Source organism: Symphalangus syndactylus, chromosome 13 (assembly GCF_028878055.3).
Source record: "Symphalangus syndactylus isolate Jambi chromosome 13, NHGRI_mSymSyn1-v2.1_pri, whole genome shotgun sequence".
In the NCBI taxonomy this organism is placed as follows: Eukaryota; Metazoa; Chordata; class Mammalia; order Primates; family Hylobatidae; genus Symphalangus; species Symphalangus syndactylus.
In genome coordinates, this window is record NC_072435.2 from 96518883 (window position 1) to 96536007 (window position 17125).

The window sequence follows — 17125 nt, forward strand, 5'->3', positions numbered from 1 at the left end:
ATTATTTGTGGCTGCTTTGGCATGGCAACAGTAGAGTTGGGTAGTTGTGTCAGAAAGTGGTTGGTCTGCAAAGCCTTCTTTATTTCTAGAAAATGTTGCTATCCAGTGAGCTAGATCAAGAAATAGAATATTATCAATATCAAAGAAGACTTCTTTGTCCCCTCTTCGATTTATAACACCCTCTCTAACCACTTTCCTGACTTCTAACACCATAGATTAACTTTACCTTTGTTATTCTCCATTTAAATGAAATTGTAGAGTACATACTCTTTGTAGTTGACTGGTTGCATTCAATATCATCTTTCTAACATTCTCCCATGTTGCTACAGGTAGTAGAACTTCATTTTATTGCTGTATAGTATTCCTAGAATGTAGGCCAGGAGCCAAATTATGAAACGGGAGTTTGTCTTTGACACCCACCCTCATCTTTCCTTAGTCATGTGGGGTTTTTTGTGTGTTTGTTTTGTTTTGTTTGCATTTCCACTCCAAGATGAGCCCCAACTTTGTCCCCTGCTGCCCTGACACAGCACACAGACCCCCATACCACCATCAATTCCTCAACCCTCCACATATCATGAAATGTACTCCTGAGCACTCTAAAAAATAATATGCTAGGTAACTGCATTTTAACAAAAGCAAAGCCTCTGCCAAGCTTGAGTTGGGAAAAAAAAAAGGCAAATTTACTTGTAGAAGTGAGGACATCAGTGTGCCAAAAGATGAGCTATTTTGTGAGTTTGCAGATCTTCTAGGCTCCTGAATAATAATGTACTATTATTGGCCAGGCGTGGTGGCTCACGCCTGTAATCCTAGCACTTTCGAAGGCCAAGGCAGGTGGATCACCTGAGGTCACGAGTTCAAGACCAGCCTGGCCAATGTGGTGAAACCCTGTCTGTACTGAAAAATACAAAAATTAGCTGGGTGCAGTGGCAGGTGTGTGTAATACCAGCTACTTGGGAAGCTGAGGCAGGAGAATTGCCTGAACCTGGGAGGCAGAGGTTGCAGTGAGCCAAGATTGCACCATTGCACTCCAGCCTGAGATTGCACCATTGCACTCCAGCCTGGGAAACAGAGCAAAACTCCATCTCAAAAAAAAAAAAGAATGTACTATTATTTATCCATCCATTCTACTGCTGATAGACACTTGTGTTGTTTCCAAATTTAGGCTCCTATAAATAATACCTTTACGAACATTTTTGTACATGTATTTTGATTAACATACGTAGATGTTTTTATTAAGAATTTACGTAAGAGTGGAGTTAGGAGGCCATAGATATACATTTGTTTGTCTTTAATAAACACTTGAAAACAGTCTTCAAAACTGGGCTGTGCCAGTTTATACTCTGACTAATAGTAGAACAGTTCCAGTTATTCCACAGACTTACTAAAACTTGCATCCATATTTTAGCCATTTGGGTTGGTATGCAGCAGTATCTCATCATGATTTTAACTTGAAATTTTATGATAACTAATAATGCTGAGCACCTTTTCATATGCTTATAGTCATTTGGATAAACTTGTGAATTTATATTCAAGCCCATTTTTTTTGTGGGTATCTGTCTTTTCCTTAGTGATTTGTTATTTATATATTCTGGATATCAATCATTTGTCAGATATATATGTTGCAAATTAAATATCATTTCTCAGTTGTTGGCTTGACTTCTCATTCTCCTAATGGTGTCTTTAAATGAAAAGAAATTTCAGCTTTCTTCTTCAAAATTTCAGTTCTTCTTCAAAATTGTTGCCATATAAGTTTTAGAATCAGATTTCTAATTTCTATAAAAATCTTACTGAAATATTAGTTGGGATTAAATTGAACTCTTACATCAATTTGAAGATATTTGATGTTTCCCCAATCCATGAAAATGGTATATCTTTGCATTTATTTATGTCTTTTTACATTTTTCTCAACAATACTTTTTGTAGATTTTAGTATATAGGTTTTGTAAAATTTAGATTAGAGTTGTTTCTAGGCACCTTAGGAATCTTTGTGCAACTGCAAATGATGTTTTTGCTATTTTATTTTCTAATGTTTTGTTACTAATATTAATATATAGAAATATTGTTTTGTATGTTTGCTTATGCAAACTTGCTAGCATCTAATATCAATTAGAGTTGCTTATATAATTTTTGAGATTTTCTACTTGTATATACATAATTGTATCATCCACATATAATGATAACTTTACATTTTCCTTTTTAGTCATTATATATATATTTTTTGTTCTTGCCTAAATGCACTAAGACCTTCTATATAATGCCGGCTAAAATTGGTGATACTGGACCTTGTTTCTGACCTGAGGGTAAAGTGTTCAATATGTTACCATTAAGTGTGGTGCTAGCTGTATTGCTTTGTATATACTTTTTATTATTTCCTTAAAGAAGTTTTCATATATCCCTAGGTTGCTGAGAGTTATTATCATGACTAGTATTACATTATATCATGTCATTTTTCTGAATCTATTGAAATGATTATGTGATTTTTAAAAAATTTTACTAATGTGGTGGATTTCATTGATTATTTTTTGTTGTTAAAAAGTTGTTAAACTAACCTAGGAAACTTGGAAAAAATGCCCACTTGGGTCATGATGCATTTTTTTAATTACCAAGTTCAATTTGCTGATATTTTGCTTATGATATTTATATATAAATGCATGGAAGATATGATAGTGTAGTTTTTCTTTCTTGTAATGTTTCATTTAGATTTGGGCATCATTTTTATGATAGCCCTTTAAAATGATTGGGTAATTATTTTTCTCTTAAGTGGTTTACATAAGATTACTATTATTTCTTTCTTACATACTTGGAAGAATTTACAATGAAGTAGCAGGACTTGAAATTTTCTTCACAGGAAGAACTGTAACTATAGATTTATTTTACTTAATATATATAGGACTATTTCAGTTTTTTGTTTCTTCTAGCATCTGTTTTCATAAGCTGTGTTTTAGCTGTGTATTTTTTCAAGAAACTTGTTCGTTTCATCTAAGTTTTCAAACTTACTAGCGTGAAATTGTTTATATATCTCCTTACTAACTTTTTATGTATCTAGGGTGTACAGTGATGCCCTTTCTTCACTTACAATTTCATAGTTTGTGCTTTTCTCCCTTTTTTAAAACAGTACCTTAGAGATTTATTAATCTTTTCAAAAGAAAAACTAACTTTGATCTTTGTTGATTTTTCTCTACTACACATTTGCCTTTTGGTTCATTCATTTCTGCTCTTATCTTTATTTCCTTCCTTTACTTCCTTTGGGCTTAGTTTCACTTTTTTTCTCAGCATCTCAAGATGCTGATTTTCAGATTTTCTTTTTTTCTAATATAGGCATTCAGAGCTATAATGTTCTCTATAAATACTGCTTTGGCTGTATCCTGCAAGTTTTTATATGTTGTATTTTATTAGCAAAACATTTTCCATTTCCCTTGTAATTTATTTTTGACTACGCATTTTGAAGGAATTCATTAGTATCAAAACATCTAGAGTTTTGATATATTGCTCTGTCATTGATTCTAATTTAATTACACTGTTATCAGAGTATATTCTCTATGTTATTTCAGGCTTTTGATTATATATATATATATATATATATATATGGATTTACCTTATGCTCCATTATACCATCTATGTTGATATATGTTTCAAGTATGTTCTGCAGTTAGTTGTTTGGTATAATGGTCTACATTTTTATGTTAATTAGGCAAGATTGGTTAATTGTGTTTTTCAAATCTTCTAAGTCCTTGTTAAATATTGTGCCTCTTATCTACTAGTTACATACTTGAAATCCCCAAGTATGAGTGTGGATTTATCTTATTCTATTTTTAGTCCTGTGAACTTTTGCTTTAGGTATTTTGAAACTGGGTTATTATGTACATACAAGTTGGATTATTCTGACTTACTGTTGAATTGATGTTTTTATGATTATGTAAAGTAATTATTTAATAATGCAACACTTTGAGGATGTGATGGGCAGGAGGCTGGAGAGCTAACCTTAAAACCTTTCAAAGGGCAGAACTGAGCCTCTTACTGCCTCTCAGAGCTAAGGAGATAGGGACCCAGCAGTTTCTCAATCACAGCAAAGGAACAAGAACAAATCAAAGGTGGAGTAAGCTTTACAAAAACTCTATGCCAGCACTAGCCCAGCTTGATCTGTGACCAGATTTAAGTGATTTCTCTTATCTGCCTAACATCACCAGGAGGAATTCTTTATGGTAGAAAACAACATCACTGAGAGCGGAGTATCACAAATTTGTTCCTAAAGAGCTAGATAGTAAATAATTTTGGCTTTTTTAGCCAATGGCAAAATCAAGGCTATTTTGACACTTTTACAGCCATTTAAATATAGCCATTTAAAATGTAAAAACTATTCTTAGCTCACAGGTGGTTAAAAAATAAAATCAGATGGTTGGTCAAATTTGGCCACCGGCCATAGTTTGCTGACCCTTGATTTAGAGCCTCTACATGTGTGGCATACAATAAAAAGATTACTAGGTATGCAAAAAGGCAAGAAAATGTGACTAATACTCAAGAGGAAAAAGGAGACCCAAAGATGATTCAGGAATTGGGTTTAGTGCACAGAGACTTTCAAATAGCTATGATTTATACATAAAAATAGAAGGAAATATTGACAAAAATGATTGAAAAATTGAGACTTTTAAAAGAGAATTAAAATCTATAAAATAATTCTAGAATTGCAAAATATAAATCTGGAATTAAGAACTCATTTGATATGTTTAATAGTAGATTGAGGCTGGGTATGGTGGCCCATGCCTGTAATCCCAGCACTTTGGGAGGCCAAGGTTGGTGGATCACCTGAGGTCAGGAGTTCGAGACCAACATGGCGAAATCCGGTCTGTACTAAAAATACAAAAATTAGCGTGGTGGTGCGTACCTGTAATCCTAGCTGCTCTGGAGGCTGAGGCAGAGAATCACTTAAACCAAGGAAGCAGAGGTTGCAGTGAGCTGAGATCACGCCACTGCACTCCAGCCTGGGCGACAAGAGCAAAACTCCGTCTCAAAAAAAAAAAAAAAAAAAAAAAATTAGCAGATTGACTTAGGGTAAGACAGTAAATTAGTAAACTTGAAGACAAGTCAATAAAAAGAAAATCCAAACAAGCCCAGAGAAAAGAACAGAAAAACAGAGCAGAAAGCATAAGAAACATGCAAAACAGCCAAAAAGGCTGAAATATTGTAATAGAAGTCCCAGAAAGGAATAAAGAATGAGGAAAAGTGATATTTGAAGAGGTAATGTGTGAGAAGCAGTAAATTAAAAGGAGGTAAACATATATTAGAATATAAAACAGTTAAAAGTTGAACTAGATCTATATAGATCAAGATAATATCTCAAAATTATCATGTGATATGAACAGGGCAAAAAAATTGTAAATAATGATATCCTTATGTAAAGTTTAGGCACAAAAAATTATTTACATGATATATGCACTATGTATAATTTATTGATATGTGGATATTTGTGTGTGTTTGTGTGTGTGTGTGTGTGTGTGTGTGTATATATATTAATGAACTGGAAGGATGCATGCAAAACTCATGTCAGCAATTGTCTCTGTGAGGGGAGAGGAAACCACTCAAGAGCAAAAATAGAGGAGAATTCAGTTTTATCTATATAGTATTTATTTTATTTATAAAAAGATATTAAGCAGGTATGACAAAATGTTACCAAGAGTTAATACTAACTCTTCCATGGGTATATGGAACTTTGTTACATCATTCTTTATGCTTTCCAATATTTAAAACTTTTTTTCCAAAGAATTTTTAAAAATTAATCTACCTCTATGCTACAAGTTTCTTCCCCTGAAAAAAAAAAAAGCAGCAGTTAATGGGCATTATAGTTAATCACTTCAAGACCAGTATCATGTGGGTCACCTTTGTGCTATGTAAAAATGATTGGTTGGTTTGGTTTTAGGCCATGATATTTAACTAGGTAATGAAACTCATTAGGTGTCAGATAAACGAAAACTACCAATGAATTAAACATATTTTCCTTTTAAACTTGCAGTTATTTTCATTATAAATACAACCTGAAAGAACTAAACTCTAGTTGCATTTTTCTGTCCATAACATCCAGTACTGTTAGTGATTGTAAGAATTATCTCTGTCAGTTTTATTTCTACCTGATAGTTTTCTTTGTGTTCTGGCCTTTCTTCGTTGTAATTACATGTCAGTCATTGAACCAGCATTTATTTGGTACCTGACAAGTCCTTCCCATACACAAAACCCCTGTAATGAGTATGTAGGAAAAAGAAACATAAAGAAATTGCTATTTCTACTTTTATGAAGCTCACTGCAAAAGGGGAAAAAGGCAAAACGCCGTAAAATCAAGACAAAGTAAGTTTTATGGTGGTGAGCAGAGTTGTGGCAGCTACAGAGGAGGTAGTAGTTAATTACAATTACAAAAGACTCAAGAGGGTACATTGACTACTCTTGAAGGAAGAATGACTACTTCATCAAAGTAGCCGTAGAAACACTAAGTGCATATATGCTGTATCCCCATAAAATCAGAAGACTAGTGTGGCCAGAGTAGAGGATTGTTTGGGAAACCTGTTTTCTGTGTGGGGTGTATTTGGACATGAGGCTTGGAAGTTTGCTTGGAGTCAATTTATTGAGATCCTTGAATGGCATGGTGAAAAGTTTGGGATTTATTCTGCAGCCAGTGAGAACCTAGTGAAACATTTTGTGAGGGAGATGAGTGATGGGGTTGAACCAACATTTTAGGCACACTGACAGCAGAATGATAGGGAAGGGAGCTGAAAGTTTGTAGGCAAAAAACGTCAGTTAGAAAATCAGAGTCTGAACTCAAGTGGTGATAGTGGAGAGGAGGGAGAAATGAGAGACATTTTTGAAGAGTAATTGTCAGGACTAGGAGGCTAATGGTTCTGAAGGCTAAGCTAGCTTAGACCTGGTTTTTATGCAAGTTGATTCTGAAGGGAGGAAAGGAGGAGGGACACAAAAGGATAAATACGTTCAAGGATGAGGTTCAGAGACTGGTTTGGAGAGTGCTGTTTCTGTAGCATTACGGACAACTGGAAATTCCCTGAAAAGAGTCAGGGTTAAAGATAGAGAATTGAGAACCCTTATCAGAGAGATAATACTGAAGTCATGGGAGTAGATGGACTTACCAAGGAAAGAGAGAAGGCAGGAGAAAAATAAAACCAAGGTTGAAACAGAAGGGAATGCCCACATCTATGGGTGGATAAAGAGCCACCTAGCACAAGCACTAAGTGTGAATGTGACCAAAGACAGGGGACACCTGGAGGTGGCAGTGTAACCAAGATGAGGTAGATGGACTCTGCAGAACTCTGGAGCCACAACGCTGGGATTAGAGTCCTTTCTTACTTACTTGTTTTGGGCAAGTTACCTGACCTCTTTGTGCGTCGGTTTCCTTACCTGTAAAATGAGGATAATAGTAGTACCCACCACATAAGGTTGTCATGAAAATTAAATGAGTGTATATGAAGTAATTAGAACAATGCCTGTTTTTACATAGAAAATTCTATATATGTGTAGTCATTGCTTTGTTGTTGTTACTTTCTAAAATAAAGTTTGTAAATATATTTTTTACTATTTTTACAGTCATATATGTATATATACATAGTCATTCAAACAGCCAAATGCTTTTTGTCCATGATGCCCAGTAAATTTTATTTTTTTATTTTCCATTATGATGACTGGTTGTTTTGCGTCAGAAACCACCTCCTTTTAAAAAATTTTTATTTTGAAAGTTGCAAAAAGAATAGTTTCTATACCTTACTTTTGCTAATGTTAACATCTTACATATTTATTAAAACAAGAAAAGTTAAGAATACAATGCTATTGTCAAATCTATAGACATTATTTGAATTTTGCATTTTCCCAGTAATAACTTTTTTCTTGTTCACAATACTTCCAAGATCCAACATTGCATTTAGATATGTTGTCTCCTTAGTTTCTTTTAATCAATGACAATTCCTCAGTCTGTCTTTGTTTTTCATGATCTTGACATATTTGCAGAGTATTTGTCAGTAGTTTTGGAGAAGCTCCTTCAATTCAGGTTTGTTTCAAGCATTTGCATAATTGGGTTGGGGTTATTCATTTTTGGCAAGAATACCACAGAAGTGATGTTATACCCTCCTTGGTGCATCATATCGGGGTGTGTAACATCATTATGTCTTGTTACCGGTGATATTAACTTTGATCACTTAGTTAAAATGATGTTTTCGGCTGGGCACGGTGACTCACACTTGTAATCCCAGCATTGGGAGGCCAAGGCGGGCAGATCACAAGGTCAGGAGTTTGATACCAGCCTGGCCAACACAGTGAAACCCTGTCTCTACTAAAAATACAAAAATTAGCTGGTCGTGATGGTGGGTGCCTGTAATCCCAGCTACTCAGGAGGCTGAGGCAGGAGAATCACTTGAACCCAGGAGGCGGAGTTTGCACTGAGCCGAGATCGTGCTGCTACACTCCAGCCTGGAGGACAGAGCTAGACTCCGTCTCAGAAAAAGCAAAAAACAAAACAAACAAAAAAGATGTTTTCCAGGTTCCTCTGCTAAAAAGTTTCTGTTTTGTAATTAGTAAAAATTATGTGAGGAGATACTTTGAGAATCTACAAATATCCTAGTTTCTGCAATATACTTCCCCCTACTAATTTTAGCATTCTTTGATATTTCTTGCCTACAAAAATTATTACTGTGATGCTTGACTAATGGTGATTTTTTAATTTTCATCATTCCTCCTATGTTGATTAATTAGAATTCTATCATAATGAAGAGCCACCCCTTATCTCCCATTTATTTATTTAATCACTTATTTATGTAAGTATATATTTACATCAGTCTGGACTTAGATACCTAGTCTTTGGGTTATAATCCCATGCTTTCATTATTAATATTATTTCATACAAATTGTTCCAGATTTGGCCATTAGGGGTGCCTCCAAGTTTGTTCTGTGTCCTATTGGCATGTCCCCATCATTTTTTGAGCATTTCCTTCCTTTCTGCCATCACAAGATGTCCCATGCTTCTCTTGTATTGTCCCTACCATAGCTCTGGAATCAAACTTTCCTCCAAGGAACACTGATTCCTTTGGTTAGAGAATGATATTTAGGAAACAAGATCTGGATCCTAGGTGTGCTCATAGCTCCCAGTATTCTGTTGCTTCTAGACCCAGGAAGTGCCTCTTTTTCCAGTCTCCTGGCCATCTTTCTGGAAGAAATATCCCCTGTGCGTCTGTATTGGGAAACATGGGACTTAAGACAATAACATATTCAGATTATGATCCCTTTGAAAACAGAAATGGAAAACCAATACTCTCTGTTCTTTTTCCTTTTTTATTTTCTAGTTCTTCAGTTCGGATTCACAACTATCTTTGTGGCAGCTTTTCCCCTAGCACCACTTCTGGCCTTACTGAATAACATAATTGAAATTCGACTTGATGCTTACAAATTTGTCACACAGTGGAGGAGACCTTTAGCTTCAAGGGCCAAAGACATAGGTAAGTTGGATTTGGGTATGTTTTTAAAATACATATTAAACATCTGGTGGATAAAATTTTAAAAGCCACAAACTTTAGATTTTTAATTGTGTTTTCCATTTAAGATAATTCACCTAATTTTTGCAAAGAATAATTATATTAGTTTTAAATAATATTAGACGAAAAGTAAAGCTGCCTATTTGGAAGTTTATAATTTCCAGTGCTAGAGAATTTGTGCTTAAATAGAGTCTCAATTTGATTATTTCTATCTTAAGATTCTAGAATCTAAAATTTAGATTTATTATCACTTACATCCTTTTTAAAATAGATCTTCCATTTGCTTAACCTTGATTTGTTCTTTCCTAAATGTTTGCCTGATTTACATGAAGTGTAATCCAGTTTTTCTAATGGCGAGATGAACTTTGGTCTTTGACTAGAGATGCTGAGTTGAATCAGATGCAGCTCCCATCAGAGCTGCCTGAGATCAAAGACTGTCTTTTATTCATTTCTGCATTCAGTGCTTAGCACACAGCAGGCAGTCACCCAGCCAATATGTGTGGAAGAGAATTGCATGTGGATGTTATTGCTAATGATGTCTTTTAACCCCCACATGAAACAAACACACATTCTGTGAGCACCTACCCTGGGTCAGTGTGTCATTGGCAGGGCCCACAAAGATGAACAGAAGGGACCCTATCCATACCCTTAAGGAGCTCCCAGTCTGGTGGGGCTTGATATTATGTGTGTTGATCCTATAAGATGGTATTTTGGTGCCTTATCATTGACCAGAATTCTCTGCCTCATGTCTGATCCTGACTATTAAGTCATTAGCATATAGACACTCCCATAGAAACTCCCTCAATGCCAAGTTGTTTGCACAAATCCATCCTCCTGGTTGCAACTGTCAGTATTTGGAAAGATGAAGAAAGAACCCATGAAAAGGACTTTTAAAAATGAATTCCCATTTTTTCATAATTATTACCTCTGTTTTGTGTATGGAACTAATACAACACTTCTATTTGAATAGGAATTTGGTATGGAATTCTTGAAGGCATTGGAATTCTCTCTGTTATTACAAATGCATTTGTCATAGCGATAACATCTGACTTTATTCCTCGCTTGGTGTATGCTTATAAGTATGGACCTTGTGCAGGCCAAGGAGAAGCTGGGCAAAAGTAAGTTTGCTATAAAACCATTATACAATTTCTATTTCCTAGCCATTTTTTGAGGTTGGACACTCAGACAGAAGACTTTGCACTGGAGAATATGGAGTACATGCTGAGAAGGAGAGGTCTGTGATAGGGGAGGTGGAATTATGCTTTATTATAAATAATAATAATAACACTGTCAGCCAAAGAAAACATGTCCTCATCTACCAAAGAGTTGGAGGACATACAAGTCAGACAGGTTTTAGATGGAATCCAATGTAAGAGTGGCAATTAATCATTTTCCCCACCCCTGACCTCTGCCCACTATGAATTTAGAAATGTATGATATGCTAATGTGTATACCAAAAAAGTAGTATATGATGTATATATAGTTATATCATGAGTTTGCAAAAGGACAGTTACAATCTGATTTACGTTGTGTCATTATGTGTAGACTCTGCAGAACTTACATAGGAAATATGGAACTAGGTACTGAGTACCCGGTAGGTCCTCAATAAGTATTCATGGAATAAGTAAGCGGATGACTTTTTCCTGGGTATTGACCTGACCAATGCCTATATTACCCCAAGCAAGTTGAGTAGACTAAACTCCCTGGGAGGATCAATTCTATGGCATTGCCTCAATGGTTTGCAAAGCCAGGGTACTCTATATATGCTCAGATAAAGACGAGTCAAAATTATAACACATCCCCTAGCTTTCATTCCTGTACCTTGGAAAAAGGGCAAGAAGTCTTAACATGCTTTAAAAATCCCTGTTTGGCTAAAGCCAAAATAATTAAACTCTTATTATGGGATTTTGATGTCTATAGGTCAGAGTGAGGTGTGTTTGGGGATCACAGGGTCTTCTTAATAAACCCAGAAATCACCCTACCTGGGCTGCTGTCTACTTATACAAGCAGCCCTGGTTTACTAGCCTGAGCCAGATTGATTCGTCCTCTACAGCCATTGTAGCTGATCAACCCCAAGGAGTTAAGTGCCACCAAATCAAATCAACTGAACTCATGCAAACCTGGCCTGGGTCCAATCTCATTATTAATCCTACATAAATGGGCCAAGGCATGGATGATTGAGGAATGTCATAAAGCTCACAATCCAGTTATTTGAAAAGGCTTCTATAAAGTTCTTGACTACTATAAGCATGTGGCCATGACACACTAATTTTCTAGCAACTTTTAGTGAGCATACCATCCCATTTTAAGAGAAATGTAAAGACACGTTATTTTGTCCAGGCATTTCTTTCTAATTGCAGCTATCGTTGACATTCTCTGCTTGGCTTAGCCTGAAAAAGCTTACCTTCACTCAAACCACTTTCACATATGTTTTTAGTTGATTCTCAAAACAGCCCCGGGAGTGGGATGTGCATTATAATCTTCACTTTGAGGAGCAGGAAGAGATTAAAAGAGGTTAAGTCCAGAATCACAAGGCAGAGTAACTCTGGGAGCCCACATGAAGGTAGAGCCTCGACTCACTCTACATCCCGCACCTCACAGCCCTTGGGGCTGTCCCTTAACAGTAAACCCCCTGGAGTTTCCATCGCATTGGTGTTTCATTTCTTTCCCAAATTCAAATACGGTGAAATCTACCTTGTTTTAGGGGGAAGCAAAAACAAAATGGGAACTTTTATGCACAATTGATAGTGAATCAAAGCTTTAGAATTTTAACAACCTATTAGATTTAAGACAATGTCCGCAGTGATTAAAGTGTATCCATAGCCTCCTTATATGAATTTTACTGGGCTCTTTGGAGCTTTTCTTTTCTTTCTTTCTTTTTTAACCTTTCTCTTTGACTTAGGAGCCTTCTGCCACTTTCAATGTATAGATCTGCCTTTTGTTTTCTAATCCACTAGCCATTTTTCATTTTATTCAAATAGTTAAATTTATGTATGTTTCTTCATGAATTTTATTTTCTGCCTCACTGGCCACTCTATTACTTTTCAGATTTTTTTTATTTTTCCAATTTAGAAATGCTTTAGGAATTATTGAACTCATAAGAGTAGCAGAATTGTCAAGGTATAGAAAGTCATAAGCCTTTGGGGTAGTACAGTGATTGCTGGCTCATCCCTTTCTTATGTATTAAAGGATTGAAAATAATAAGTGGTGAGTGGCTTTTACTGTAGAATTCTCACATTTAAATGAGTATGTGGTCTTCTCAGAAGTTACATGGAAGAGATATGCATCCTAATCCAAATGACACTACCCTGTAAAAGACATTTTCTAGATCTTTCTTGGAAGTGCCTACAGAGGCCATCTACCATTCATTTAAGAAAACTGACTTTATATCCACAGGAAACCCTTCGTCTGTTAGTTACTTTTTTCTTGGTACTTCTCAATTCTCCCTAATCATCAGTGTAGCCTCATCTCCCTCTGTCTCATTGAGAGCTGGTGGTGGGTCACAGTGAGGGTATATAGCATTCCTGCCAGTAAACCCAGTGATAGACATGGGTTCTCTACTACCTGTGACCTTCCTGCTATAACAATGGGTCAGTGAGTTGACACTTGCATGCTACTAGCTGAACTTTATACAGCAAAATGTGATAAATCTCACTTGCCTGAATTGATGACAACTTCCACTATTTGATATTGACAATAGCTAACAGTCTACAAAAGGTGAAAGGAATTAGTGAAACGTCTAGCCATCCATCCATCTTTTCCTCCATTAGGGATATGATATGGAAGGAAGACGTACACAGCTGATAACTGTGTGTTCCTGTACTAGATACACATTTAATGCTTTGCACTCAGGAGTAACCACCCTCTAAAGACACATTTTCAACTTGGATTTATGACTGTCATTACATGCATAGGCCCATGAAACAGGTGTTTTATTTAAATTCAAATTTTCTTAATGGAGTTTTTGAGCAGAACAACCAATGGACAGTAGCATTAGTCTTCATAAAGCCTCGGGGCTGGTCTGTGAGATAAGAGTGCAGAAGCGGTTATGAATATTCCATTTCAGTGCTGGGCCTTTTTTTTTCACCAGTTCCCAGAACACCTTTCCCTTCCCAAAGCTCAGATCTCTAGAAAGACTCTGCTAAAACTTACTCCCTCTCTGTGACAGCTAATCATCCTCAAGGCACTAATTTATTTTCATGTCCAGGTCTAGACAGTTCCTAGGTAAGGGAGACATCATTCCGAATTACCCTTTCAGTAGGAGAGGCCTGCTGCCAGTTGGATTAAGGCATGTTACACACCGCCTGACCATTTGTTTTCACCCATGAGTGACTTGACAAAGGGGTCCTTCAGCTTGGTTCATTTTTTTTTAAGGCCATGATAAAGCCAGTGATTTGTCTTGAGCATGATAACACACAGAACCCATGTGTTCTCAGAACTGTGTTCATGTCATCATTTTGGTTTCGTGTTCAGCAGCTTGGAATAATCATGCCAGACTTGTTAATGAAGAAAATCTGAAGATCATGATTTATTCATTCAATCAGTAATTATTTATTGACCCCCTGCTAGATGCAAGAAATAAATGAAATGAATAATCACCACTCACGTTTATCTTACTTATAGGCTAAGATCTGTATCACATGCTATACATTCATTGTTTAATATAATCCCCTCAAGGACCCTATGAGGTGGGAACTTCTGTCACTTTAAGAAGTTATATAAATCGGGTATGGTGACACATGCCTTGTAGTCCCAGCTATTCAGGAGTCTGAGGTGGGAGGATCGTTTGAGCCTGGGAGGTCAAAGCTGCAGTGAGCCATGATCACACCACTGCACTCCAGCCTGAGCAACAGAGCAAGGCCCTGTCTCAGAAAGAAAAAAAAAAAAAGTAAGAAGTTATATAACATGCCAATATTACATGACTAGAAACCAGCAGAACTAAGATTTGACCCCAAAACCCAAGCTTTTGTATGTAAAACACTGTTTAAAGAAAAATGTATACAGGATGTATCTAAGTGCTAATTTCACCCAAAGTTTCAAACATTGTTATTTCAGTAAGTGCATGTGTTCACCACAATGTTCAATATGTAAAACTGTTTAGAGACTTGTAGAAAAGATGTTTCGAAGAGTGCTGCTTGCTATCATACTTTTAAAATGGGCTTTTTCTTGAATGGAATTATTGACTGAATGATTAAATCCTTGATTTTATCTACCCATTCAATCTAGAATGATCGATAGAATCTCATACTTTAGTTTCCTCCAATCAGATCGATTCAATATTTATGGAATTCCTACACTGCACAAGACTGTCATAAGTCATAGGATACACAAATACCTAAGATACCTGCTCTGCTCCCAAAAAATTGCAGTCCAAAGGAGAGGACATACATATATGCTGCCAACTCTAGTACAAGCGATCTGGTAATGGTGAACTAAGTAAGTATAGTGGCACTACAGAGAGACAGAAAGGAGTGAGATGTTGTGACTGGAGCGATTAGGTTGCCTTCCTAGAAGGAGTGGTGTTTCAGTTGGCTGCTGAAGGATAAATACTATTTCCACTTGTAAAGGAAGAGGTAGGAAATTCTAACAGAAAAGATAACAAGCAGAGGCATGAAAACATCAGAAGCTTTCAGGGAATATAGTCTAACATGACTGTAGCATGGGATATGAGTGGGGGGGTCATATGCACACCAATCATATTTGGAACATGTTGAGAATATCCTTAAATATATATAAAACCATTAATGAGGAACTGTGTTCATGTGTATCATCAACAAAAGAAGCTTGACTTACATGTAAGTTATGCCCATCATGTAATGCTGCTTTTTACCTATTTTACTGAAACATTAATCGGGGTAGAGATGTTCTATATGATGATTCTGCAGAAAAAGGACAAGAACTAAAATAAGCAACTTGTTCCTGATTCAACATGCCCAGGGCTTTCCAGCACATCCCAACCTGAGTTCTGGTTGACAAGGAAGGGCTAGTTAAAGGCATTTACAATTGCAGGGACATCTGGGAAGCAGGGTCTTCAGGGAACTGGACACAGAGAAGGTGATCAGTGTTCTAATGGTAGAATTTGCCTCCTCTTATAGGTGCATGGTTGGCTACGTGAATGCCAGCTTGTCTGTATTTCGTATTTCTGACTTTGAGAACCGATCTGAGCCTGAATCTGATGGCAGTGAGTTCTCAGGGACTCCTCTTAAGTACTGCAGGTGAGTGTGGCACCCAGTGTGGCTCTGCCTGAGCTGGGCTGGCTCCACCGTGGGGAGGTTTTACTCCAAAGGCCCCTTCTGGCTGAGTGTGTTTAAAGCAGTGACTGTCAATCTCAACAATGCATTAAAAGCACATGGAGAATTTTCAAACCTTCTCTTGCCCGGGATACAACCCAAACCAATTAAAACAGAATGTCAGGGGATGGAACTCAGAAACCAGGTGCAGTCAGAATTGAGAACTGCTGGCTTAAAGGGAAAAACTAAAAATATAGTAGTGAAGGTTATACCCCTGCTCCAGGGACTCAGGGACAGACAATCCCCAGGCGGGTTGAGTGACAGCTGTTGAGGGCACTTGTCTTTGTTCTGCTTCTCTCTCTTGCCCAGAGTATATCACATCACATTTCTAAATGCTGAACAACTCAGAAGCCTGTGGAAAGAGGCCCAGTTCATTTCAGGTTCCACCACAGTAGCCTCTGCAACATGTGCTCATTCTCTCTCTTTCTCTCCCTTTAAAAGGAAACTAATTAAACTGTGCCTCTTGATGTGTATCTATACAAACATACATGAAGGAGAATTTGTTGAGCACCTACTCTGTGCCAGAAACTGTTACTCCATTTAATCGTCACATCAGCCTTCTAAGTTAGACACTATTATCTCATCTGACAAATGATAAAAACCATTCACTAAAAGCTCAATGAGATTACTTGTGCACAGCTCTTGAAGAGTCCAGATGGCACCTTTTTCTCTTAATACTTTGATGTTATAAGAATTTTGTGGGCTCACACCTGTAATCCCAGCACTTGAGGAGGCCAAGGTGGGAGAATCACTTAAGTCCAGGCAGTCAAGGCTGCAGTGAGCTATGATAGCACCACTGCATTCAAACTGTGGAGCAAGGCCTTGTCTCAAAAACAAAACAGAATTTTGGAGATTCCCCATCATGATATTCTATGTTCTCCCTGTAATCAAAGCCACAAGGAAGAACAGCCATGGAGTCCTAGATGCTTTGACATAGGGACTTTTGTAATGATCCACTTCAGTCCCTCATCTTACAGAAGGTGAGGGTGAGAGAAGCCAGGGGCTCCCCATTTCTGTGCAGCGACAGCATACCCTCCACCCGTTTAAACACTCATGCCAAGTTCCCAGGTCTCATTGGCTGTCACATCTCATCAGATGGCTTATTTCCTTTCCCACATGGAGTAACAAGTAAGATGGGGAGAAAGACTGGCTGGAATATAATCTAGTGCCACTCTCTGCTGGGGTCTGGTGGAGAAGCAAGCAATTAAGCAACAATTGATGCTTTCTTCAGTAGATTTTCCACTTGCTTGCCCAGACCATTTCATACATGAAATTATTTAGCAAGCATTGTTAGATGTATACAGGATCCTAAGTATGAAA

The 17125-nt window shown here is 37.0% G+C and overlaps 1 protein-coding gene across 6 annotated transcripts in view; it reads left to right on the top strand.

The window, feature by feature from the left end:
* The window catches only part of ANO4 (anoctamin 4), a 394030-nt gene that overhangs the window by 361730 nt on the left and 15175 nt on the right, over positions 1 to 17125 (top strand). For all 6 annotated transcript variants that reach the window (XM_055236694.2, XM_055236693.2, XM_055236695.2 and 3 more), the window contains 3 exons: positions 9327 to 9479; positions 10486 to 10633; positions 15611 to 15730. In XM_055236694.2, the coding sequence (XP_055092669.1) occupies positions 9327 to 9479; positions 10486 to 10633; positions 15611 to 15730 (421 nt within the window). The remainder of the gene's footprint in view (positions 1 to 9326; positions 9480 to 10485; positions 10634 to 15610; positions 15731 to 17125) is intronic.